We start from the raw sequence: 27828 nt of genomic DNA on the forward strand, positions 1-27828 counted from the left end.
TGAACACCCCAAAAATTGGAGAGAGAACCTCCAGCAATCAGGAGCCTCATCACCCCATGGCCACATAGGCTTTCTAAGCTTGAGCCCACTTTCCCCTGCCCTCTAAATGGACTGGGGGCACAGGAAGCCACAGACTTGGCCAAGTATTCCTAGTGTTCCAGCTTTGTAAATATCCCCTCCTAAAAGCTACTTGGGGAGCTAGAGGGCGCCATAGAGCACAGAGCACCCCAAGTCTGGAGTCAGGAAGACTCATCTTCCAGAGTCCCAATCCAGCCTCAGACACCTCCTAGTTGGGTGACCCTGTTGTCCTCAGTTTCCTCACCTGTAAAATGAGCTGGAGAAGGAAATGGTGAACTGCTTTTTTTTCAGGGAGGAAGGCAGGGCAATTGGGGTTAAGTGACTTGCCTAAGGTCACACAGCTAGTACATATCAAGTGTCTGAGGCCAGATTTGAGCTCAGGTCTTCCTGACTCCAGGGCAGGTGCTCTAATCGCTGCACCACCTGGCTGCCTCTCCACACCAGTATCTTTGCCAAGAAAATCCCAAATAGGGTCATGTAGAGTTGGACACAACTGGAACAACTGAACAACAAGAATAACAAAAAGTACTTGAAGCTGAAATGACTAAAATGATTTTTATCTCATAATCGTGAGGCATAGTTGGTGGAAAAAATATACTACTGGGGTCTTGGGTTGATGGCATTAGAGAATGACCCCAATTTTTCAGGAGGGCCCCCTAGAACTCTGAGTGGGGAATATACTCTTGCTGTGGATCCTGAAACTCATGAAAGTGGGGATAAAGATTATCAGAGCTCATATGAGCTACACACACACACACATACACACACACATCCATATACACCCTATACCTGCAAAGTAGGTACAGGGTACCCTTAGAGGGGAAAGTATTAACTGCTTGAGGGATCAGGGAGGATCTTCCTCAGAAAGTGATGTTTGAGTTTCTTGAAGAACCCCAGGGATGTTCAGAGGCAGAAGTGAAGAGGGGAGCCTTACACACAAGGGGGATAATCGGTGCAAAGGTGTAGAGTGTCCTTTGGCCATATATAGTTATTTCCAACAACAGGTTCACATGTACACCTCTAGAGAAACAGTTAGACACAAAAGGATTCAGCTGACCATAGCCACTGTACAAAACCAGGCCATCACTCAGTTCATTTAGTTGCCCAGCTTTAGGGGATCTCAAGAGTGGATTGAAGATTTACTGATAAATTTCTCTGGTCTTTCTCAGACAATACAAGAAGGTAGCCCATCAGGTTCATGTAATCTTTACAAATTTTCTGTAACTGGACTACCTTGTCATGTGGTAAGGACTGACGCCAGGCCTGGGAGACACTCTGGGCATTCCTGGAGTTTGTATGGAAGGCATGCCCTCCCATGCCCTTGCCCTGTGTGATGTTATGCACCCAGATTTGAAGATGAGGTAGAAAATGTAACCCTACAAATTCATACAATTTGGAGGTTTGAGTCAGTGGGTCCTGCACCAAGTCCTCATAGCGTATTAGCAAGTAGCGTTGTCGTAGGGAGTCTGGTAGCAACTGTGCTGCCTTGTAGATCTCCTGTTGGCTTAGGCAGATAGCTTTCATCAAGTGATAGGGCTGGTCTTCACTCTTTATTTTATTCCATTGGTTCCCCATGATAATATGGTTGTCATACTTCAGGTCCTCTTTTGTGTTTTCCCGGGAGCGGAACACAGCCCGGGGGTCTCGGACAAGGTGAATGATGTGCAGGTTGAGGGAGGGGTCAGTCAGCAGTGGTTGAAGGGTTTTCAGGTTGAAGAAGCGCACCTCCTTAAGCACCACGTGACTGTAGGATTTACAGGTTTCTTCTACCAAGTTGAAGGGCTGTTTGCTACATAGGATCTTACAGTCACCCCGGGTGACAATGGCCTCCCTCTTAAAGAGATGGCATGCAGGTGAGGAACACAGTGCCCTACTAGTCTCCCACATGAAGAGGCTGGATTGTTTCCTCAGACCCTGAGCCATGTAGGCATCAAAGACACTCATGTCACAGAGGAAGACTGAATGAATCAGGTCTCTCACGGCCATTTGCAACTGCCCAGCACTGCCAGAGGAGAGGGTCGTCCACACGTGCCAGCCTGGCTCTATCAGGTAAAAGACATCTGGGTGCTGACTAAAGAGCTGGCCCACAAAGGAGGAGCCAGAGCGCCAGGAGGACAAGATCAACACACGCATAGGGCTTGACTTCTCTGCCAGACCAGGGCATTGGCTGTGGCTGTAAAACTGCTGCAAAAACAGGAAAGCTAGAGATGGCAGGACCAGGAGGACTAAGAGCCTTGCTTTGTTTGCCCAGAACATTGTGCAGGAAGCAAGTAGGCAGCCTGTTGGGGACAAGAAAAAAGAACTGCATGAGACTGCAGGGCATCCAGGGGCTGGCACACCTCCCTTCTAGCCAACCAACCCTAACCTACCTGCTACCAACTCCTACTTTGCCATGGCTCAACCCAACAATGGTTAAACACAGTTTCACCTCACCACCACCTCCCTTCCCCAACCACCTCTCATCTCCTATGAGATGTGAAGAAGTCCTGGGGCTCTGTCCCTTTGACCTCATCACTTAAACTCATCCAGAAAAGTGAATCCTAACACCATTTTCCACTCAAATTCTTAATCATAACTTTAACAGTCAGTTTTTAAGTAGCTACTATGTGCCAGGCACCATGTAAAGTGCAAGAGATACAAAGAAAGGCAAAAAAGCAAAAATCCCAGTTCTCAAGGAGCCCAGGGTCTCCAGGGCTAGATAATATACTAACAAATATGTACAAATAAGATAGCACAGGATAAATTGGGGACAGGGAGAGGATTCTGGGAAGATGGTGGGGTAGGTTAGGAAAATTCCAGACTCACCAAATATCCTCCACAAACAAGACAGAACAACACCTCAAAGTGAATGTAGAGTGGCAAAAATTAAAAAAGAAGTCAGGATAAGGCAGATGTCCTCTTACAACAGCTTGAGAGCCTCTCAGGAAAGACTCAACCTCTAAAGGTGGAGATTTGGTCTCACTGAAGTGCAAACAACTGCACTGAAGTTCAGCCACTTGTGAGAAAATTTCACCTCACAGACAGTGTGGAGCTTGGACAGCTGAGTAGGGGAAGGATCCTCCACTGTCTCAGGGTGCCAGGCATAGCTATGCTGACCAGAAACAGTCCCAGGCTGTGTCTATGGGTGAGAAGGAGCTAGCACAGTCCCAGTGTGTGCTGTGGTAGCATGGGTAGGGAGTTATCCTGCTGGCTATGGGCACTTGCAGGAAAGTGGAGTTCGTGGCTTCCATTCCAAGGCAGAGAGGGGAGCTGATTGCAGCTGTGGAAGGGGCCACAGGGAGCAAGAGTGTTTGTGAGACAGCATGGCTGGGGTCCCTAACCATGGCTCAGGAGTGGAGAGAACTGCCTGAGGCTAGGCCCCTAGACAGAGTTCAGAAAATAACAGTAAGAAGGACTTGAGGCCTGGAGCTCCATTACCCACACCTCAGAACTAGAACCTGATTACAATAATAAGATGCTAAAATAAAACAAAATAAAAATGAGTAAGCAGAGGAGAAAGAACCCAACCATAGACAGCTACTATGGGGATAGAAACGATCTGAGTTCACATTCAGAGGAAGATAGTGAATTTTTTTTAAAAACCACTCCTACCCCAAAAAGAAACATCAAATGGTCAGAAGCCCAAAAAGAATTCTTGGAAAAACTTAAAAAGGATTTCAAATATCAGATAAGAGAGGTTGATGGGGCTGTGGCAGCTAGGTGGTGCAATGAGTAGAGCACCAGCCCTGGAGTCAGGAAGGCCTGAGTGCAAATCCGGCCTCAGACATTTGACACATTTACTAGCTGTGTGACCTTGGGCAAGTCACTTAACCCCAATTGCCCTGCCTTCCCCCCGCAAAAATAAAAAGAGAGGTTGAGGGAAAATTAGTGGGGAAAAATAAGAGCAATCCAAGAAAACCAAGATAAGTATAAAAAGAGAATCAACCAATTGGAAAAAGAGATTCAAGAACTTAAGAAAATAACCGCTTGAAAACTAGAATTGGGCAAAGGGAAGCAAACGATGTTAAAGAACACCACAAAATAATAAAACAAAATAAAAGCATAGAAAAATAGAAGAGAATGTGAAACATCTCATTAGAAAAACAGCTGATCAGGAGAACAGATCAAGGAGAGACAATATAAGAATCATTGTACTACCTGAAAGTTATGATCAAAAAAAGAACCTTGATACAATATTATAAGGAATTAAAGACTATTGTCCTGAAGTTCTACAACAAGAGGGTAAAGTAGAAATAGAAAAAATCCACCTATCATGACCTGAAAGAGATCGCAGGTTGAAACCTACAGGAATTTTGATGCCAAGTTTCAAAGTTTCCAGGTCAAGGAGAAAATATTACAAGCAATAAGAAAAAACCCCCCACCAATTTAAATGCTCTGAAGCTACAATCAAGATTATAGAAGACCTAGCCGCTTCTACACCAAAAGACCATAGGTTTTGGAATAGTATATCTTGAAGAACAAGAGAACTGGGGTTGCAATCAAAAATAACTTACCCAGCAAAGTTAATTTGACATATAAAATACAGGAAACATTAAAGACCAATTATAAGGGACTTAATAAGGTCAAACTGCTTGCTTCTTATACGTAAAAATGTTATCAGTATTCTTAAGACTGTCATTATTACTTGGGTAGTTTGAAAGAAAGGTTGGGGCTGAGTTGAGCATGATGAGATGATTTTAAAAAACAAAATTGGATAGGAAAAGGTAAAAAAGAATAATTATCTCATACAGATGAGGCAGGCATGAAAGGAAGAATTGATACAAGGGAAGTGGGTGGGGGTGGAGGACTGGAACCTTACTCTCATCACACCTGGGTTAAAGAGGGAAATATATGTGTGTGTATACATATACACATAAATGTATAATAATCTTCTAAATTTATGAAGAAGTAAGAGGGCAAGGGGAGGGAATAAGGGAGGGACTTTTAGAAGGGTTTGAAGATTAAGATTTAGGTGGGTGGGGGAGAGGATAAGGGAGGGATTCTTAGAGGGGTGGGTAGAATAAAGAGTAGGAGGTAAGGGGAGAGTATAAAGAAGGGATTCTTTTAAAAGGTGTGAATTAGGGAGTTAGTGGTTAGAAATAAACTAGATATATGAGAAGGAATAGGCTAAAAAGAAAGGCTGAGAAGGACAATAGAGAGAAAATAGAATGAAGGGAAATATATAAATAGTAATTATAACTTTGAATGTGAATGGGGTGAACTCACCCATTAAACAGAAAGGGATAGCAGAATGGATTAAAAATCAGAATCCCACAATATATTTTTTACAAGAAACACATTTAAAAATGAGATACACGAAGTGTTCAAATAAAGAACAGGAGTAGAATTTCTTATACTTCAGCTGATGTAGAAAATGCAGGGGTAGCAATCATGATCTTAGACAAAGTAAAAGCTAACATAGATTTAATTTTAAAAGATGAACAGGGAAACTACATTAATAATTTTTTTCACAAGTCAATCAAAGTTAAGTGACCTGCCCAGGATCACATAGCTAGTAAATGTGAAGGGTCTGAGGCCAGATTTGAACTCAGGTCCTCCAAGGCTGGTGTTCCATTCGCTGTACCACATAGCTGCCCCCCTCGTTTTTTGAGGTGAATACATTATGATAAAAAGTACCAACCACAGTGAAGTAATATCAATACTAAGCCTATATTCACCAAAATTCAGGGGTGGGGACCCTGCAGACTGGAGACCACATGTAACCCTCTAGGTAATGAAGTGTGACCCTTTGACTGAATCCAAACTTCACAGAACAAATCCTCTTAATAAAAGAATTTGTTCTGTAGAACTTGGACTCAGTCAAAAGGCCACACCCAAGAACCTAGGAGGCCATATGGGCCCTTGAGGTCTCAGGTTCCCCACCCCTGCACCAAATATTATAGCATCTAAATTTCTAAAAGAAAAGTTCAACGAATCACAGGTGGAAATAAACAGTAGTACTATAATAGTGAAAGACTTTAATCTTCCCCTCTCAGAGCTAGATAAATCTAGCCAAAAACTAAATAAGATAGAAGTTAAGGAAGTGAATAGAGTTTTAGAGAGCAGATATCTGGAGAAGTAAATGGGAATAAAAATGAATACACCTTTTTCTCAGTGGCGTATGGTACCTTTACAAAGACTGACCATATGTTAGGGCATAAAAATTTTATAATGAGAAGCAGAAAACAGAAATGTTAAATGCATCTTTTCCAGATCACAGTGCAACAAATATTATATTTAATAAGGAACCATAGAAACAGAATAAAAACTAATTGGAGACTAAACAACCTAATAATTAAGAATAAATGGATTAAAGAACGATTCACATCAACAATAATTTCATTAAAGAGAATGATAATAATGAAACAACATATCAAAACCTATGGGATGCAGCAAAAGCAGTAAGTAGAGGAAAATGTACACCTTTAAATGTTTACATAAATAAAATAAAGAGCAAATGAACAGACTAGGTATGCAATTTTTAAAAAAAAACTATAAAAAGAACATATTAAAAATCACCAATTAAACAAATTGGAAATCTTAAAAATTAAAGATGAGATTAGTAAAATTGAATATAAGAAAACCATTGAATTAAGAAAACTAGATGTTGGTTTTTATTTAAAAAAAACAATAAATCATTGGTTAATATGATCAAAAAAAAGGGAGAAGAAACCAGATCACTAGTATTAAAAATGAAAAGGGTAAACATACCACAAACGAAGATGAAATCAAAGCAATTATTAGGAGTTATTTTGCCCAGTTGTATCCCAATAAATTTAACAATTTAAGTGAGATGGAAGAATATTTACAAAAATATAAACTGTCTAGATTAGCAGAAGAGGAAATAGAATATCTAAACAGACCTATTTTAGAAAAAGAAATTGAACAGGCTGTAATGAGCTTCTTAAGAAAAAAGCGCCAGGACTAGATGAATTTACAAGTGAATTCTATCAAATATTCAAAGGCCAATATTAAATTCCAATATTAAATAAATTCTTTGGAATAATAGGCAAAGAAGAGGTGCTACCAAGCTCCTTTTATGAAGCAAATATGTGTTGATACCTAAACCAGGAAGAGTAAAAACCAAAAAAGAAAATTATAGACCAATTTTATTAATGAATATAGATGCGAAAATCCTAAATGAAATTCCATGTAGGAGATTACAAAAATATATTATGATGACATGCAAATGGGATTTGTACTAGGAAAGCAGGGGTGGTTTAACATAAGAAAAACTATTAATACAGTTTATTATATAAATAACAAAAGTAACAAAATCATATGGTTATGTTAATAAATTCAGAAAAATCTTGGAGTGGGGGGGAGGGTAGAAATGGGGAGAAAATTTGTAATTCAAAGTCTTGTGAAAATCAATGCTGAAAACTAAATATGTTAAATAAATAAATTTAAAAAAATAAATTCAGAAAAAGCTTTTGAAATTGTACAACACTCAATTCTTTTAGAAACACTTGAAAGTATATGCAAAAATCAATTTTTCCTTAAATTGTTTTTTTTTCAAAAGCATTTAAAGCTATCAGCAAGAAATATTTGTGATGGGGATAAGCTTAGAGGTAAGATCAGGTGCGAAACAAGGATACCCACTGTCACCAGTACTATACATTAGTGTATTAAAAATCCTAGCAATAACAATAAGACAAGAAAAAGGAATAGAGGGAATCAGGACGGGCAACGAGTTATGAACTTCCTCTTTTTTGCAGACAATATAATGATATACTTGGAAAATCTCCTAATCAAACTTCCCTTAACTGGCTCCACCTGAGAAGCTTTTCTTAATTAGCTCTACCTGAGGCCTATTGAAGGGGCAGGGAAGATCTTTAATCACATTAACACCACACAAAGTAGCAGGATATAAAGTTAACCCACATAAATTATCAGCATTCTTATATATTACCAATAAAACCCTGCAAGAAGAGATGGTAACAAATGTTCCATTTAAAATAGTTTTAGACAGTATAAAATACCTAGGAGTATACCTTCCAAAACAAACCCAGGAACTATATTTTTTTTCTTTCTTTTTTTTTTTAATTTAAATTTATTTATTTTACATATTTAGTTTTCAGCATTGATTTTCACAAGAGTTTGAATTACAAATTTTCTCCCCATTTCTACCCTCCCCCCCACTCCAAGATGGCGTATATTCTGGTTGCCCTGTTCCCCAGTCAGCCCTCCCCTCTATCACCCCACTCCCCTCTCATCCCCTTTTCCCTTCCTTTCTTGTAGGGCAAGATAAATTTCTACTCCCCATTGCCTGTGTATCTTATTTTTTAATTGCATGCAAAAACTTTTTTTGTTTGTTTTTGAACATCTGATTTTAAACCTTTGAGTTCCAAATTCTCTCCCCTCTTCCCTTCCCACCCACCCTCCCTAAGAAGTCGAGCAATTCAACCTAGGCCACGCATGTATCATTATGTATAACCCTTCCACAATACTCATGTTGTGAAAGACTAACTACATTTTGCTCCTTCCCAACACATCCCGCTTTATTGAATTTTCTCCCTTGGCCCTGTCCCCTTTCCAAAGTATTTGTTTAGCAACTATATTTTTAAAAAACTTTTTATAGAAATAAAGTTAGATTTAAATAATTGGAGAAATATTAATTGTTCATAGGTAGCCAGGACCAATATAATAAAGTGATCTATATATCCAATGCCATCCTAATTAAATTACCAAAAAATTATTTTACTGAGTTAAAAAAAATAACAAAATCCATTTGGAAGAACAAAAAAAAATTGAGGGGATACCCATCTATTACGTATAGCTTGCTTTTCCTTTTAAATATATAATAAAGTTATCATGTAAGTTTCTTTTTCTTTCCTTCCTGTCTCTCCCCACCCCACCCCAGATGGCTACCATTAGACACAAATATGTATATGTATGTAAAATCATACTATATATATTTCTATTTATCAGTTCTTTCTCTGGATGTAGATAAAATCTTCCTTCTTGGGCCTTCTGTAGTTAACTTGGGTATTTATAACAGTCAAAATTACTTGGTTGCTCAAAGTTGTTCTTAAAACAATATTGCTATTACTGTATATGATGTTTTGGTTTTGCTCATTTCATTCTTCATTATTTCATGCAAATCTTGCCATATTTTTCTAAAATTATCAAGCTTATCATTACTTATATCATAGTAGTATTCTGTCAGGATCATATACCTGGTTAGCCACTCCCTAATTGATGTGTAGGTATTCTCTCAATTTCCAGTTCATTCCCACCACAGAGAGCTGCTATAAATATTTTGGAAAACATATAGGCTCTTTTCCCTTTCCCCCAATCATCTTCGGAAACAGACCTCAAATGATATTTCTGGGTCACAGGGTATAGATAGCTTAATAACTCTTTGGGTATAACTCCAAATTTCTCTCCAAAATAGTTGGATTGGTTCACAATTCCACCAACAATGAATTAGTTCCCCAATTTTTCCAGATCACCTCCAACATTTGTCACTTTCCCCTTCAATTATTTTAGCCAATTTGATAGGTATAAAATGATATCTCAAGATTGTTTTAATTTGCATTTCTCTAATCAGATTTAGAACATCTTTTCATATGACTATAAATTGTTTTAATTTCTTCATTGGAAAATTGCTTGCTCATATGCTTTACCCACCAATCAATTGGAGAATGACTTGTATTCTTATAGATTTGACAAGGTTCTTTATGTAGTTGAGATATGAGAACTTTATCTGAGACATTGTCTGCGAAATTTCCCTGCAATTTTCTGCCTTCCTTCTGATCTTGGCTTTATTGGTTTTATTTGTACAGAAACTTTAAAATTTAGTGTAACCAAAATTATCCATTTTACTTCTCACAGTGCTCTCTATCTCTTGTTTATTCATAAATTCTTCACCAATCCATAAGTCTGTTAAATAATATGTTCCATGTTCTTCATATTTTCTTGTAATATCTCTCTTTATATCTAGATCATGATTCCATTTTGATTTCAATTTTATTAATCTCTCCTTTGATTTCCAGTATTTCTAATTTGGTATTTAATTGGGGATTTTCAATTTGTTCTTTTTTATAGCTTTTTCAGTTGCATGCCTGTTTCATTGATCTCCTTTTTCTCCATTTTATTCATGTGAGCATTTAGAGATATAAAACTTCCCCATAGAACTGCTTTTGCTGAGTCCTATAAGTTTTGGTATGTTGTCTCATTATTGTCGTTCTCTTGAATGAAGTTGTTAATTGTTTCTATGATTTGATCTTTGGCCCACTCATACTTTAGGATTAGATTATTTAGTCTCCAATTAATTTTTAGTTTATCTTTCCATAGTCCTTTATTACAAATAATTTTTATTGCATTATGATCTGAAAAGGATGCATTGACTATTTCTGCCTTTCTGCACTGGATTGTGAGGTTTTTATGCCATAGTACATAATCAATTTTTGAATATGTGCCATGTACCGCTGAGAAAAAAGTATATTCCTTTTTATCCCCATTCAGTTTTCTCCAGAGGTCTATCATATCTGCCTTTTCTAAAATTCTATTCACCTCCTTAACTTATTTCTTGTTTATTTTGGGGTTAGTTTTTATCAAGTTCAGAGAGGGGAAGGTTGAGGTCCCCCATTAGCATAATTTTGCTGTCTATTTCTTCCTGTAACTCCCTTAACTTCTCCTCTAAGTATTTGCATGCTATACCACTTGGTGCATATATGTTAAATAATGATATTGCTTCATTGTCTATGGTGCCTTTTTAGCAGGATATAGTGTCCTTCCTTATCTATTTTAATTAGACCTATCTCTGCTTTTTCTTTGTCTGAGATTAGGATTGCTACCCCTGCTTTTTTTACTTTAGCTGAAGCACAATATATTCTACTCCAGGCTTTTACCTTTACCCTGTGTGTATCCCCTGTTTCAAATGTGTTTCTTGTAAACAACATATTGTAGGAGTATGACTTTTAATCCATTCTGCTATCCACTTCCATTTTATGGGAGAGTTCATCCCATTCACATTCACAGTTATGATTGCTATCTGTGTCTTTTTCTCCATCCTATTTCCCCCTTTTATGCTTTTATTTCTCCCTTCTCCCTCCCACTCCTCAAGAGTTTTGATTTTGACCACCGCTTTCCTGAGTTTACCCTTCCTCTTGATTCCCCTCCCTTATCTTAGCTTTTCCCCCTTACTACTTCTTCCCTCCCTTCTGACCACCTCCCTCCCTTTTCTTTCCCCTTTCCCCTCCTACTGCCTGTAGGACCAGTTTGATTTCTATACTTATCAGAGTATGTTATTCCCTTCTTGATCCAAATCCAATGAAAGTTCAAATATTGCTCTTCTCCCTCCCTTCTTTCCCTCTACTATATTTTTGTGCCTCTTCATGTGCTGTAATTTACCCTTTTTTACTACCTCCTTACCTCTTCTCCCAGCACCATCCCTTTATGTCTCTTAATTATGTTTTTTTATCATTATATCAGTTATTTTATACTGGCACCCACAGTCTATGTATATCCCTTTCAATTGTCATAATAACTGTACTGTTCTCAAGATTGACATATATATAAAACACATATAAAACAATATAATCCTATACAAGGATGTAAATAATTTGCATTCTTGATTAACAAGAGTTTTTTCCCACTGTTTACGTTTTTATGAATCTCTTGAGCTTTGTATTTGAAGATCAACTTTTCCATTGAGCTCTGGCCTTTTCTTCAGGAAGGTCTGGAATTCCCTTATTTCATTGAATGTCCATCTCCTTGCCTGAAAAATCATGCTCAATTTTGCTGGATAGTTGATCCTTGGTTGTAGTCTAAGCTCTTTTGCCTTTTGGAATATCATATTACGATTTCTCCTGTCATTTAATATAGAAGCTGAAAGATCCTGCGTGATCCTGACTGTTGTTCCACAATATTTGAATTGTTTCTTTCTTGCTTCTTGCAGTATTTTCTACTTGAACTGGTAGTTCTGGAATTTGGCTATAACATTTCTTGGAGTTTTCAATTTGGGATCTCTTTCAGGGGGTGATCAGTGGACTCTTTCAATGACTATTTTGTTCTCTGGTTCTAGGACCTTGGGGCAGTTATCCTTGATAATTTCTTGGAAGATACTGTACAGGGCCTTTTTTTCACTGTGGCTTTCTGGTAGACCAATAATTCTTAGATTATCTGTCCTGGATCTATTTTCCAGGTCAGTTGTTTTTTCCAATTAGATATCTCATGTTTTCTTATATTTTTTCATTCTTTAGATTTTGTTTGACTGATTCTTGATGTCTCACAGAGTCATTAGCCTCTACTTGCTCAATTCTAATTTTTAATGTATTGTTTTTTTCTTCCTTTAGCTTCTCTATCTCCTTTTCCATTTGGTTGATTTTACTTTTCAATGAGACATTTTTTCCATTTATATTCTGAATCTTCTTAACCATTTCACCGATTTTACTTTTTAAAGATTTGTTTTCATCAGTGAATTTTTTTCCATTTTTTTTCTTTTACCTCTCTAATTTCATTTTTAAAGTCCTCCTTGAGTTCTTCCAGGAATGCTTTTTGGGCTGGAGACCAGTTCACATTCCCTTTTGAGGTATCAGATATGGGTATAGTGTCCATGCTGTCCTCTTCTGAGTTGGTATTTTGATCTTCCCTGTCTCCATAATAGGAATCAATCATCTTTGGCTTTTTATTGTGCTTTTTCATGGTGCTTTTTTTTTCCTCCTGGCTTCTAAAGTGGATCTCTGCTTCTGGGGCTCAGGGGGCTCTGTCCCAAGCTTCTTGTGTTGGGATCTGTGGGTCTGCTCACTGGCTTTGTGTGTGCTATGGCCTCTAATTTGGTGAGGTGTGGGGTAGGGGTAGTCTCGCTGCTTGAAGTCTCCTCTTCCTCGGGACTTCTCTACAGCATGGGTGGTCTTAGCTGCTGTCTGTGCTAGTGTCTTCCACTTCCCCTGGCCATGCAAAGTTATGTCTGGGATCCTGGTGTTGACTTTGCTAGCTCCACCCCCCTGGGGCTCAGTAACTCTCATTGTTCTGCTGAGGTCTGGACTGCTGGGACAATTCTCTTCCTGCACTAGTCTCCTCCTGCCACCACAAGAAGGGCCCTCTCCCCAACTTCTCTCACTAAAAGGCTACTGAAGCCCCACTTCTGGCTCCTTTGTTTCTCCTGAGGGAGTATTTGCTGGGTGATTAAGGAAGGGAGAGACAATTTACCTGGACATCATGGCTCCTGGAAGTTCAAGAAGGCCAGTTTCAAACCGTTAGGCTGTGGGCTGGAGGTCTTTCCATGTAGGAATGTAAAAAAAAAAAACAGTTTAACTTTATTAAGTCCCTTATGAATTTTCTTTCTTGTTTACCTTTTCATGCTTCTCTTGATTCTTGCATTTTAAAGTCAAATGGGGTGGATTATCTCAAATAAAGGTGGCAAGAGGAAGCAGTTCTGTGGGAGGAGGGGAGAGGGTAGGTGAGGGGGGAATGAGTGAACCTTGCTCTCATCAGATTTGGCCAGAGGGGGAATACCATACATACTCAGTTGGGTATCTTACCCCACAGGAAAGAAGAGGGAGGAAGATAAAAAAAAAATAAAAGTTGGGGGGGGATGATGGAGGGGAGGGCAGATGGGGGTGGAGGTAATCAAAACAAACACTTTGGAAAGGGGACAGGGTCAAGGGAGAAAATTCAATAAAGTGGGATGGGTTGAGAAGGAGCAAAATGTAGTTAGCCTTTCACAACATGAGTATTGTGGAAGGGTTATACATAATGATACATGCGTGGCCTAGGTTGAAATGCTCGACTTCTCAGGGAGGGTGGGTGGGAAGGGAAGAGGGGAGAGAATTTGGAACTCAAAGTTTTAAAAACAGATGTTCAAAAACAAAAAAAAGTTTTTGCATGCAACTAAAAAATAAGATACACAGGCAATGGGGTGTAGAAATTTATCTTGCCCTACAAGAAAGGAAGGGAAAAGGGGATGAGAGGGGAGTGGGGTGATAGAGGGGAGGGCTGACTGGGGAACAGGGCAACCAGAATATATGCCATCTTGGAGTGGGGGGGAGGGTAGAAATGGGGAGAAAATTTGTAATTCAAACTGTTGTGAAAATCAATGCTGAAAACCAAATATGTTAAATAAATAAATTATTTTTAAAAAAAGAATATATTAAAGTCAAATTTTCTATTCAGCTCTGGTCTTTTCATCAAGAAAGCTTGAAAGTCCTCTATTTTATTGAAAATCCATATTTTGCCTAAGAGCGTTATACTCAGTTTTGCTAGATAGGTGTGATTCTTGGTTTTCATCCTAGCTCCTTTGACCTCTGTAATATCATATTCCAAGCCCTGCAATCCCTTAATGTAGAAACTGCTAGATCTTGTGTTATCTTGATTGTGTTTCCATAATACTCAAATTGTTTCTTTCTGGCTGTTTGCAGTATTTTCTCCTTGACCTGGGAACTCTGGAATTTGGTGACAATATTCTTAAGAGTTTTCTTTTGGGGATCTTTTTGAGGAGGTGATCTGTGGATTCTTTCAATTTCTATTTTACCCTCAGGCTCTAGAATATCAGGGCAGTTTTCCTTAATAATTTCTTGAAAGATGATGTCTAGGCTCTTTTTTTGATCATGGCTTCCAGGTAGTCCAATAATTTTTAAATTATCTCTCCTGGATCTATTCTCCAGGTCAGTGGTTTTTCCAGTGGGATATTTCACATTGTCTTCCATTTTTTCATTCCTTTGGTTCTGTTTTATAGTATCTTGATTTCTCATAAAGTCACTAGCTTCCACTTGCTCCAATCTAGTTTTGAAGGTAGTATTTTCTTCAGTGGTCTTTTGGACCTCCTTTTCCATTTGGCTAATTTTGCCTTTTAAGGCATTTTTCTCCTCATTGGCTTTTTGGAGCTCTTTTGCCATTTGGGTTAGTCTATTTTTAAGGTGTTATTTTCTTCAGTATTTTGGGGGGGGGGTCTCCTTTAGCAAGTCATTGACTTGTTTTTCATGGTTTTTTGCATCACTCTCATTTCTCTTCCCAATTTTTCCTCTACTTCTCTTAATTGCTTTTCCAAATCCTTTTTGAGCTCTTCCATGGCCTGAGACCAATTCATATTTTTCTTGGAGGCTTTTAATGTAGGCTCTTTGACTTTGTTGACTTCTTCTGACCATATGTTTTGGTCTTCTTTGTCACCAAAAAAAGATTCTAGAGTCTGAGTCTGCATTCTTTTTTTGCAGCCTGTTCATGTTCCCAGCCAACTACTTGACCTTTGAGCTTTTTGTCAGGGTATAACTGCTTGTAGAGTAGAGAGTGCTTTGTCCCAAGCTTTAAGGGCTGCGCTGTTGTTTTCAGAGCTGCTTCTACTCCACTGTCACTGCAAGCTCTGCCACAGCAGTGCTCCGCCTCCCCCAAGAACCACCAACCAGGATTGCAACCCAGATCCAGGCAGGGCAAAGCAAGCCCTGCTCTCCTGCTCTGGTCTGCTGCTTGATTCCTCCCACTGGGTAGGCTTGGGGCCAGAAGCAACTGCAGCTCGAACCCTGGAAGAACTTTCTGCTGCCCCCAGGGCTGGGGCCTGACCACACACTTCTCTCCCCACCCCCAATACCCCCCACTCCCGATCCAGCAGTTTTCCCACTAACCTGTTCCATGGTCTTTGGCGTTTGTGGATTGAGAAGTGCCACAGCTTAGTGATTCATGGCCCTACAGCCTGCTCTGCCTGACCCCCATCTGGTTGGTCCTGGGCCCATGCTGGGCTTCACTCTGCTCTCAGCACAGTGGGATAGACCCTTCCCAGTGACCATCCAGGCTGTCCTGGCCTGGAGACCTGCTTCCCTCTGCTATTTCATAGGTTCTGCAGCTCTATAATTTGTTCAGAGCCATTTTCCATGGGTATTTGGAGGAATTTGGGGGAGACCTCCCTGCTGTCCGGCTGCCATCTTGGCTCCACCCCCTATATTACTTCATTATCTATGGTATCCTTTATCATAATGTAGCTTCCCTGCTTCTCTCTTTTGTTGCATCAGCTGAAGCACAATAAATTCTACTCTAGCCCTTTATTTTTATTCTTTGTGTATCTCTTAATTTTTAAATGTATTTCTTGTAAACAATATATTGTTGGATTCTGGTTTTTAATCCATTCCTCCTTCCCTTTCCATTTATATTCAGTTATAATTACTAGTTGTGCATTTCCCTCCATCCTACTTTTCATCACTGTTTATCCTTCTTTCCCTCTCTTTTGACCCTATCCCTCCTTGAATGTCTAATTGACTTCTAACTACTGCCTCCCTAATCCACATCCCTTCTAAGAATCCCTCCTTTATGCTTTCCCTTGCCCCTCCTACTTCTAAGAGTTTCTTCCTCATTCTGTGTTAGAAATACACTTGACACTGAAATTCAGGTATCAAGGGCAATTTGTTATTATTGAAGAATCCAAAGGAATTGGGCTTACATTCCTGGCCAGGAGCAGACTCCACCCTTCTTTAGGAAGAGGGAGTGGGAATACAGGAGTGAGACCAGCTTTATTCTGTTAGACTGACCCAGATTGATGCAGCATCAGCTCAGTACCTCCCTTCAGAGAATGGACTGGTCAGCTTCCTTCTGAGTTACAATCTTCTCTATATGCCCCTTACATGCGACTCCTTGGTATGTTTCCCCCTCCCCCAACATACATCCCATGTTCAAATATGGTGGAAAATTCCTCCTTGTGTAAGGTAATATTCAATTAGCCAATTAAGCATGCATTGTAGCCATTTGACCCAGTTCTCTCTTCAACCCTGACCATTATCTGGCTGGTTTAGGCCGGTTTTCCTACCATCCTGAGTCTGTGGTTTTTGCAAAACCACAATCTTTATTCAGATTGGCTGGGGACCCTTATCCTGGTTAATTTTTACTCCTTTGTTCAAGCTGACACTTCATTAATTATTCTGTAGAAACTTAACTTTCCTTAACTTTTACTAATATCTCACTTACTTTTCTATTTCTCTGTAAGTTAAGAAGATTTTTATATCCCTGTAGATGTATATGTTATTCCCTCTTTAACCCAGTTCTGATGAGAATAAGGATCTAGCACTACCAGCCTTCTACCCCCTCCTGCCTCCATTGTAACAGTTCTTCTATTCATGCCTCATTTGTATGAGATAATTGCTCCATTTTATCTCTCCCTATACAATTTTATTTTTTGGAATCATCCCATCATACTCAACTCAACCCCGAGCCTTCTATCTCTGTGTGCTCTTTCAAAATACCCAAGTAATATTCTTAAGGCTAACATATAATGTTGTCCCACATAAGAAGTAAAGATTTTGACCTTGCTAAGTCCTGGTCTTTAATGTTTATCTTGTTTTGTTTCTCATGATTCTAAAAGGTCAAATTTTCCATTTAATTCTGGTCGTTTCTTCTAAAACCTGAATACCTTTTCTTCTAAATACCTGAAAGTCCTTTAGTTAATTAAATATCCATCTTTAAAAATTCAAGATAACACACAGCTTTGTTGGGGAAGTTATTCTTGTTTGCAAGCCCAGCTCCTTTACACTTTGAAATATATTGTTCCATGACCTCTGGTCTTTTGATGTAGAAGCTGCTAGATCTTGTTTTATCCTGATTGTAGCTCCACAGTATTTAAATTTCTTTTTTTCTAGTTGCTTGTAGTATTTTCTCCTTGATCTGGGAGCTCCCAAACTTAGTTATGATGTTTCTGGGAGTGTTCATATTGGAATCTCTTTTAGGTAGTGATCTGTGAATTTTTTCTATTTCTATCTTATCCTCTTGTTCTAAAACTTCAAGGCAATTTTCCTTATTAATCTATTGAAGAACAGTATCCGGGCTCTTTTTTTTATCATAATTTTCAGGTAGTCCAACAATTTTTGTATTGTCAATCCTCAATCTATTCTCTAGGTCAGTTGTTTTTCTACTGAGGTGTTTCACATTCTCTTCTATTTTTTTTCATTTTTTGGTTTTATTTTATTATTTCTTGGTGTCTTGTGAAGTCATTAGCTTCCCTTTACCCAATTCTAATTTTTAAGGAGTTATTTTCTTCTATAAGTTTTTGGATTTTTTTTCTAATTGGTTGACTTTCTTTTCATAATTTTCTTGATTTTCTTGCATTATTCTTATTTTTTCCTAATTTTTCCTCAGACTTTCTTGTTTGATTTTTAAAGTCCTTTTGAAGCTCTTCTAAAAACTTGTGACTCATGATCATTTTGCTTTTTTCTTTGAAGGAGAAGTAGTTGTTTTAACTTCACTTTCTTCTTCTGAGTTTGAACCCAGATCTTCTTTATCACCATGTTAGCTAGCTGTGGTTAGGTCCTTTCTCTTTTGTTTTGTTGTTGTTGTTGTTGTTGTTGTTGTTAGCATTAGCCTATTTCTTGTCTGTTAATTTTATGTTAAAGTTGGCTCTAGTTCAGAGGTACGGGAGATAATATGTCAGGCTTAAGGTTTTTTGTGCTATTGTTTTCTGCGCTCTATCCCAGGACTGGAAATGAAGTATTCCTCTCCACCCCTGAGCCCTCTGCATTGCCCTCTGCAACACTGTTACCACAAATGTTCTTGTTCCCTTCAGTCCCTCCCACAACTGCAAGCTTCAGTTCATCCTTCTGCCCTGGAACTAAAACCAGGGACTCCATAGGTGCCCACAGCCAGCAAGGTCCCTGCCCTCTGTGACCACACTCAACAGCATGTGCTTGTTCCTCCTCACCCATAGCCACCTTGTCAGGTCAGCATACCTGGGCTCAGCATCCAGCACTAGCAGAGGCACTATAAGCTTCCCCTGATCAGCTCTCCAACCCCCACACTGTTCATGAAGTGAAAGTTCCTGAAGGTAAGGCTGCTACCTGACACAGCTGCCCCCAAAGTTTGTGGTTTATTGATTCACCAGTATTTGCCTGAAGGTATTTGCACTTCACTCAGGTCAAACCACCACTCCTGGAGGTTGGGTCTTTCCTAAGGTCTTCCCAAGTTGTCTTGGGTGAACAAATGCTTTACCCCAACTTTATATAATTCTGCCACTCAAAGTTCACTTTGAAGTGAACTTTGTCTACTTGTTTGTGGGGGGAATTTAGGAGAGCCAGGTAATTTCCTGCCTTATTCTGCTATCTTCCCAGAGTCCTCTCTATATTTACTTTTTTATTTATTTATATTTACTTTTCCTTTTTTATTTCCTTTTTTATTTATTTATATTTACTTTTCCTTGAGAAAAATCTCTCTCTCTTTCCTGGATTCTGGCCAAAGTCTGGGAGACAGACAAAAGAAACTGAGCTATAAGGGAGTCTAGGTTTTAAATTAATTAATTAATTAAGTCTAGGTGTTTTAAATTAATTTGAGACCAAATTTATGACTGAAATGCAAATTCTCTACTGTGGAACTTTAGATTGTGGTTTGAATGTGTTTTTTTAAAATAAATGCTGAAATATTCTAGTAAATTTGGGGTTAACATTCTTTAGAATTTATTTTAAAGAAATTGAGAATATAATTGTAAAAGTTATAAGGGCAATAACATTCAAATCTTTTATCATTCTGCCTGCCAAGTGGCAAATTTATTAATTTTCTGCTTAAGGTAAGGTCATTTTACTGATTGTAAGCAGTGTTAATGAAGTTTAAAAGTGAAAAAAAATAGGCTGCAGCTTTTATTTTAAATGTTAACTCTTTCGTGGTTCATAGGAAGAGAAAAGCTTGTGCAAATCAGAAGAAAATCTGTATGCTGTTAAAGGGTTTTAATTGCTAAGAACATCTTAATGGATTTTTGGTGCTTCCATCTTCCAGAAAAAATAGAATTATAATTAATTAGCAATAATTCAACAGAGTTATAGGTATATTAAGGGCAAAGTTACCTGAGTTGAAATAAATGATACACTTTCAGGAATATGTCTTTAATAAACCATCAGTTTGGTTTAACAACAAAGCATACTAAAATTGTGGAGGGGGAATGTACAGAAAAATGTAAGGAAAAAATTTTAGGCATGTATGCTATTGGAATAAGGAGAATTTAAGAAGTGAACAAGTAAAGGAAAGTTTATGAGAAGAATATGAAGGTAATGAGAAAAGTCGTTTTGAAGACCACTGAAGGTATATACAGAAAAATGTGAGAAGGTTTGAATGTGATGAAAGAAATGTTCAAAGGAAATTTTGGTTTCATTGAAATAAGAAAAATGTGAGAAATTTTATGTATTTATTTTTGGCGACTATAGTAATAAGAAAATTGCAGGTTGGAACTCCCAAGCTCCAAAGCAGGGAGTAGGGAATGCAAAGTTAGAATTGGCCAAATGATAAAAGAAGTATAAAATCTTACTTAAGAAAATACCTCCTTAAAAATTAGAATTGGCCAAGTAGAAGCTAATGACTACCATGTTAAAGCAGCATGATATTCTGAAAGACAAAGGAACTAGGATTACAACCAAGAATAATCTACCCGGCAAAACTGGGCATAGTCCTCCAGGGGGAAAAATGGATATTTAATGAAATGGAAAACTTTCAAGCATTCCTGATGAAATGACCAGAAATGAAGAAAAAATTTGACTTTCAAATACAAGACTCCAGAGAAGCATAAAAAGACAAACATAAATGAAAAATTGTAAGGGACTTAACAGGGTTAAATGTTTACATTCCTATATGGGAAGATGACACATGTAACTCCCAAGAACAATATCATTATTAGAGCAATTAGAAAGAGTCTACATAGAAGGCACAGATATGAGTTGATTATATGGGGATGATCTAAAAAAATGGATGGACTAGAAAGAGGGATGCATTGAGAGAAGGGGAAAGGGAAAAGAAGAGTGGGGAAATTATCTCACATAAAAGAGGCATACAAGAAAGAGCTTTTATGCTGGAGGAGAAAATGGGGGAGGGAAGTAACATTTGAACCTCACTCTTATCTGAACTGGTATAAAGAAGGAAAAAGATATATATGCACACTCAGTCGCATATAAAAATCTATCCTACTTAACAGGGAAGTAGGAGGGGAAGGGAATAAAAGAAAGTGGGGGATTGATAAAAGGAAGGTCAGATTAAGGGAGACACTGATGAGAAGCAAAACAAAATTTTGAGAAGTGATAGGGTAAAAAGAGAAAGATAAATGGAAGAAAATAGGATGGAGGGAAATGCACTATTAGTAATCATAACTGTGAATGGGAATGGGATAAACTCATCTATAAAATGAAAGTAAATAGCTGAATGGATTAGAAACAAGAATCAGCAATATGTTGTTTATAAGAAACAAATTGAACAGAAAGGCACACACAAAGTTAAAATAAGGGGCTGGAGCAGAATTTACTATACTTCAGCTGAAGTAAAAAAAAAAAAAAGACAGTGGTAGCAATCATGATCTCAGACAAGGCAAAAAGCAAAAATAGACCAAATTAAAAGAGATAAGCAGGGAAACTATATCTTGCTAAAAAGCACCATAGACAATAAAGTGATATCAATACTAAACATTTGTGCACCAAAGGTATAGCATCTAAATTCTTAAAGGAAAAGTCAAAGAATTACAAGAGGAAGTAGAAAATAAAACTATACTAATGGGGAACTTCAACTTTCCCCTCTCAGCACTAGACAAATCTAACAATAAAATAAATTTAAAAGAAGTTAAGGAGATGAATAGAATTTTAGAAAAGTTAGATGTGATAGACCTCTGGAGAAAACAGAATAGGAATAGAAAGGAGTATGCCTTTTTCTCAGCTATACATGGCACCTTCACAAAAATTGACCATACATTGACTATTGCATGAAATATAAAAACCTCACAAACAAATGCAGACAAGCAGAAATACTAAATATACCACTTTCAAATAATAGTGCAATAAAAACTACATTCCATAAAGGATTGTAGAAGCATAGATTAAAAATTCATCAAAAACTAAATAATCCAATCCCAAAGAATGAATAGATCGAAGAACAAACCATAGAAACAATAATTTCATTAGAGATAATGACAACAATGAGATGACATACCAAAATTTGTGGGATGCAGCCAAAACAATATTTAGGAGGAAATGTGTATCTCTAAATACATATATCAAGAAGAGAGAAAAAGCAGATCAATGAATTGGATATGAAACTAAAAAAACTAGCAAAGAATAAATTATAAATCCCCAATTAAGTACCAAAATAGAAATCCTGAAAATTAGGGGAGAGATTAATAAAACTGAAAGTTAAAAAAAAACAACCCTGAGTTATTAAATACAACTCAGAGCTAGTTTTATGGAAAAGGCAATAAAACAGATAAACCATTGGTTTATTTTATTTTTAAAAACAGAAAAAGCAAATTACCAATATCAAAAATGAAAAGGGTGTATGCACCACCAATGAAGATAAAATTAATCATTAAGACTTATTTTGCCCAATTATATGCCAGTAAAACTGAGAATCTAAATGAAATGGATGAATATTTTTAAAAATATATATTGCCCAAATTAACAGAAGAGAAAATAAAATACTTAAATAGCCCTTTCTTAGAAAAAGAAATTGAACAAGCCATAAATGAACTCCCTAAGGAAAAAAAAAACAACCCAGGACCAGATAGATTTACAAGTGAATTCTACCAAACATTTGAAAATATAAAAAATTAATATTACCTCTAGTTTCTTCTGTATTGATTCCTACAATGTAATTGATTTTATGATATATTGATTTTTATAAATGAGTCTTCATCATGTCCTTGAGTTGGCTTAGGAAGTCAACTTTCCCCTGAGTAAGTTATAATTAATGGGAAAAACTGTTATCTACCATACTTTCAGCTTCTGAGAAAATACCAAGACATCTGATGTTATTTTTAAGTCTGGAAGCTAGTTCTAAGACATACATTGTCCTTGAACTGTCCTTACACCATTAAAGAAAACCTTATCTCCCTAACAAACCTCTCTAGGGGCCAGGGAGTTGGCTAACTCAGGTGCGCTAACAAGGTCTACAATATGGAGATGGATCCCACAAGTCAATCAAGCACAGACTGTGACAGAGAGGATTGATTACTAGCCCCATGTACGTGCTAGTCCACTCTTCTCAATGTAACCAGTCATGTTGTCCTCACCCCCATGATGCTGGCAAGTCCTGTAACCAATTGCATTATATTCCACTCTTACCCAACTCTGTTCTTGGCTCTTTTGTACTTCCCAAAACTATTTGAAGGCTAGTAAGCCCTACCTTGTGATCTTTGGTCATTAAGATAGGCCACTGTCAGACCCTTGTCTCTCAGTTTGCCTTAATTTTCAAACATAACGCATTTAAGGAACAATTAATACTGATACTATATGAACTGCTTGAAAAAAAATAGGCAAAGGTGTCCTACCAAATTCCTTTTGTAACACAAATATGGGTTTGATACCTAAACCAAGAAGAACAAAAACAGAGAAAAAATATGATAGGCCAACTTTGCTAATGAATATCGATACAAAAATTTTAAATAAAATACTAGCAAGGAGATTACAGCAGTCTATCCCAAAGATTGTACACTATGAACAGCATAATAGACCATATCGATAACAAAAAAACACAAAAATCATATGATTGTAGCAATAGATACAGAAAAAGCTTTTGACAAAATTCTATTAAAAACACTAGAAAGCATAGGAATAAATGGAGACTTTTTTTTAATCTATTTATTAAACACCCATTTTCTTAGTTTTTCAAAAATGTGGGAAAAAGACGACAACATACAAAGTCAATTGCACAATTGATTTCCATACTCAAGACTATCAATGTAAAACAACGATCTCCCCAAAAGAGACAGTTTGAAGATAGTATGGCTTTATTAGGATAAACTGATTTTTAAGTAGCCTGAAACTACTTTATATAATTAATTTTAGTTTACTTCCCCAAAATCATTTAATTTTAGAATGTTTAATTTTTCAATAATTCATTTTCTGATATTTGTAATAGCTAATTATCATTAACAAAAAAGTGTTGAGGAAACTTCAAATAAGGAAATATGTGTATCAATTAGGACCAGGAACTACAAACTCTCCTAATTAAAAGAGCAATCTAGTAACTGACTTAAAATGGCAACTTTAAGTTTACTTCTTTCAACACTTAATTTGATACCCATCTTGAAAGTAGTTAATAGGTAAAGTAGAGATGGAGAAAAGGAACGATAAAGGGAAAGTATACTCCTTTACTGCAAAACCACAAAAAAAGAGACCCAGTGTTTAGTAGCTTACTTTGTACCATGGCTGAAGTAAGTTATCTTTTTACTAGACATCTCATTTCCTTATATTTATGGTGGTCTATCTAGTATTTAACTATCCTTTTCCAGATAAGAGATTTTAAGCATTAAATGGTTCAACTAGATAATCAGAGAATTACACATTATGCTTCAGACTGCCTGGAATCAAATTAGTTTTTCCCAAAAATGATTAGCAGCCCTTTAAAAAACAAAAAACCCCAGCAGAACTTTGCTTTGCCCAAAATTAATGTCTGAAGACTCACTAGAAAACTGTGGGAAGGCACACGGACACCTATTAATGAGGCTTGAAAGTACATCACCAGGACATACATCACCGTCCCCTGATACAGGCAGAACTGACCAGGTCTAGACACAAGACAGTAAGCCAACAAAAAACAAAGCCTACATTTGTAAAACAAAAAAGAGCCAGCTGTCTTAGGAATAGGACATTTGACCTTTGTACAGGATGATTCTGCTCCATATATAAATGTACTTCAACTTGACTGTGACTGACTGGATGATTTTTCCTACATAGTGCCCTTTCATTAAACTAAGCTACTCCTAACCTCAGGACTCCTGTGTAAATGTGCAGAACTTTTTCTGCTCTCACTATACTGTCAATCATTTGTGAGCAGAGACTGCCTTTCTCTCCTGGAAAACATCTGCAGAAATTTAGCAGACATGTTAAATACTTAGAGGCATCTCTTAAAAATCTGCTTTTCCAAATAGCATACAAATAAGTATTAGACCTTGAATGTAAAAACTTCTCATTGCACATTACAGTGTAAATGGCATAGCATGCTACCTATTCCTACCTCATAGAAAAGGCAGTAGCCACAAAGTTTGGGTCAGAATGATTGTTTCACATTTTCAGTTTAGTACTTAATACCAGAGATCCCAATTAGCCTTCCTTTGTTAAAAAAGAAAAAAAAATATATTGTGTGTTCTCAAACAAACGCCCCACTGCCCCAAATCTTCTCATTTTTTCCCCTCCTTCAGACGGAAACTGACAAAGACAAAGTGAAGATTATCAGGATAATGCATTTTTTTAGGATTTAAAGGCAAGCCTTGCTCCTGTAACCCAACAGTGAGAAAGTGCAGCTCAGTGGAAAGGATGCTGGATTTGGCATCGGAGCAAGCAGGTTCACATTCTGGCTCTGCTTTTTACTAGTACTTGCGTGACCTCCAGCTTAACCTCCCCAGACCTCAGTTTTCTCATCTGTAATCTAAAGGGAGTAAGCATTTATCTAACTCCTACTGTGTGCCAAGCACTATACTAAGTCCTTTTTGAAAATTACCCCATTTGAACAAACCTAAAGGGTAGGTGCTATTATTATCCCACATTTTATAGTTTAGGAAACTGAGGCAGACAGAGATTAAGTCAGTTTCCCAGAGTCCCACAGCTCATGAGTGCCTGAGGTCAAATTTGAACTCAGGTCTTCCTGACTCCAGGCACAGCACTCAATCCTCTGCACTGCCTCAAAAATCACTGACTGGGACTCAGTTGCTTCTAAGTTCCCTTCTAAATCTACAATCCTATGAAATGATCTGTTTGACTGGATCTAGAAGCTAGAGACTGGACGAGGCAGAGTTCTTATAAGAATGTGCAGAGGGAAGCCAGAACCACCAAGAAATGAGAGTTTTTCCTTTCTTAAAATCTCCCCTGTGGAGATTTGCTCAGTTGCCATAAGAATGGGTAAGCTTTATGCCAAGAAAAACCTGGCTGTCAGACTATGTGCTTAATTCCAACTAGCCTGGAGTGTCAAACGTATGCCCTCGGTCACAGAGGGAACCCTTCCTAGAAAAACAATCAATGGCAGTCCATTGTTAAGCTCATTGTACAACACTTGGCTTTTAGATGAAACAACCTATGTAATTCCCATGAAGAATGAGAAAAAAAGCAATCCTGGGTGACCCAGTAACCTGCTCACCGAGTAGCTCTTCCTTCCCAGCATCTCCCCACCTTTACCATCCCTAAGTTTCCCTGGAGACATCTATAGTGAGAAGTGACAGCTTCCCTCGACACTCTCAAGAGGCTCATAACTGGCTTTGTTTTGCAACCTGCTTTACACCCATTATCTCATGATTGGCCCCCGTTGATAACCCTGAGAGGTAAATGCTACGCACACTGCTATCTCCATTTTGTGGATGAAGAAACTGAGGCTAACAACAATAAAAGATAGTGCTTTAAAATGTGCAAGGCACTCAAGTATCATCTCATTCTATCCTAACAATAGCCCAGTGAGGTGGGGGAGGGGGACTATCATGATTATCCCCATTTTACTGATGAGAAACTGAGGCTGAGGGGGTAAAGTGACTGGTTGAGGGTCACACAGCTAGTAAGTGTCTAAGGCAGTATTGGAACTCAAGTCTTTCTGGCTCAAATGCTGCACTACCAAGCCGCCTTGGTAAAAGAGGTCAAGGGACTTGACCAGTAACAACACTCAGTTTGTAAATGTCTGAGGTGGGATTTGAGTCCAGATCTGCCTACCCCATGTCCCTCTAGCCACATCTCTGGCTCTTGGCTTACAGCTCTCATGAGGGCTTCTTTTATTCTAATTTGAATAGCTCTTTGTATAGGAGAGCTCAAAAACAAGTGCTATAAGAGAAATCCACTGCCATAATTCATAATCAGCTTAAGAACTGCTCTCTTGGACCCATGGTACAACTTCAGCCAGTTATTGGCAGAACTCCCAGACTCTCCCTTGGGGTTACCATCCAAACCAGAAATTCCATGAGAAGCATCTTTAGCTAGAAATAAGGGCAAAGGATGGTAACACAACAGAATGACTGTGAGAAGGAGCAGGGATGTTTATTGCCATAGATGGGACAGTCACTGTGACAAGTATCTCATCAAAGAAAGCCCAGACAGCAAGCTCTGAGGTTGGCATGGCATTTTCAGACATGTTACATGATTCTTACAAATGACCCTCCGAGGCAGACAAGGCAGAAAGTATTCTGTTGGGGGAAGGGGAGAAGGGTCCAGGTAACTCCACCTATCAACACAATTTGGGACCTTCTCTATCCCTTAGAGTCAGAGGTATCTGAACACACTTCCCCACTCGAAGGCTAGCTCTCTACCCATTTCTCCACTCTGACTCTGTTTTACAAATATAAAAATTACCCTCAATTTGCAATTGATACATAAGGAAGTGAAAACACTTAGAACTTGGAATCACAGGACTTTAGGATGTTAAGAGTTCACATTTTGCAGAAAGGGAAACCGAGGCCGATGGTGGCTCTGGAGGGGACCCTGACAATTTCTCCCACTGTGACTTTGGCCAAGCCTCTTCCTTTCTCTGGGTCTCAGTTTCCTCATCTTTAAAGGATCCCCGCCAGCTCTGAAATGCTATTTTTCTATGGTCCCAAGAGCTCTTCTTGCTGAGTTTAGAAATAGCTTCCCAAATTCAATCAGCCCTGCCCAGCCCCACACCGTGCCCCTAGATACAAGGGGAACTCAAGCTGCCCAAGGGGACTGGCCGCCCTGCAGGACTTACACACAGAGGAGCTGTGTTCTTATCCTCTTCACCTCTCTGGCTCCTTCCCCGGCTTGGCAGTCCTGGTAGTCTTCTTCCCTTGCCTCAGGATCTGATCCAGCTTCCAGCCTCCTACTACATTCTGCATAACTGTTCTGAGCGAGCCTCTATTCTGGGAGCAGTTTTATCATCTTCTCGCAGCCAGGAAATGACCCCACTTTC

At 38.2% G+C, this 27828-nt stretch overlaps 1 protein-coding gene across 1 annotated transcript; it reads right to left on the minus strand.

The window, feature by feature from the left end:
• Positions 1–1188: 1188 nt before the first annotated feature.
• On the minus strand, positions 1189–27687 carry LOC118844636 (carbohydrate sulfotransferase 4-like). The gene is made up of 2 exons (XM_036752575.1): positions 27628–27687; positions 1189–2357 (listed from the first exon to the last, which is right to left on the minus strand). Exon 2 carries the CDS (start codon positions 2332–2334, stop codon positions 1189–1191), a length of 1146 nt encoding a protein of 381 aa, XP_036608470.1. The 5' UTR covers positions 2335–2357; positions 27628–27687.
• Between the last annotated feature and the right edge of the window lie 141 nt (positions 27688–27828).

Source organism: Trichosurus vulpecula, chromosome 3 (genome assembly GCF_011100635.1).
Source record: "Trichosurus vulpecula isolate mTriVul1 chromosome 3, mTriVul1.pri, whole genome shotgun sequence".
Classification (NCBI taxonomy): Eukaryota; Metazoa; Chordata; class Mammalia; order Diprotodontia; family Phalangeridae; genus Trichosurus; species Trichosurus vulpecula.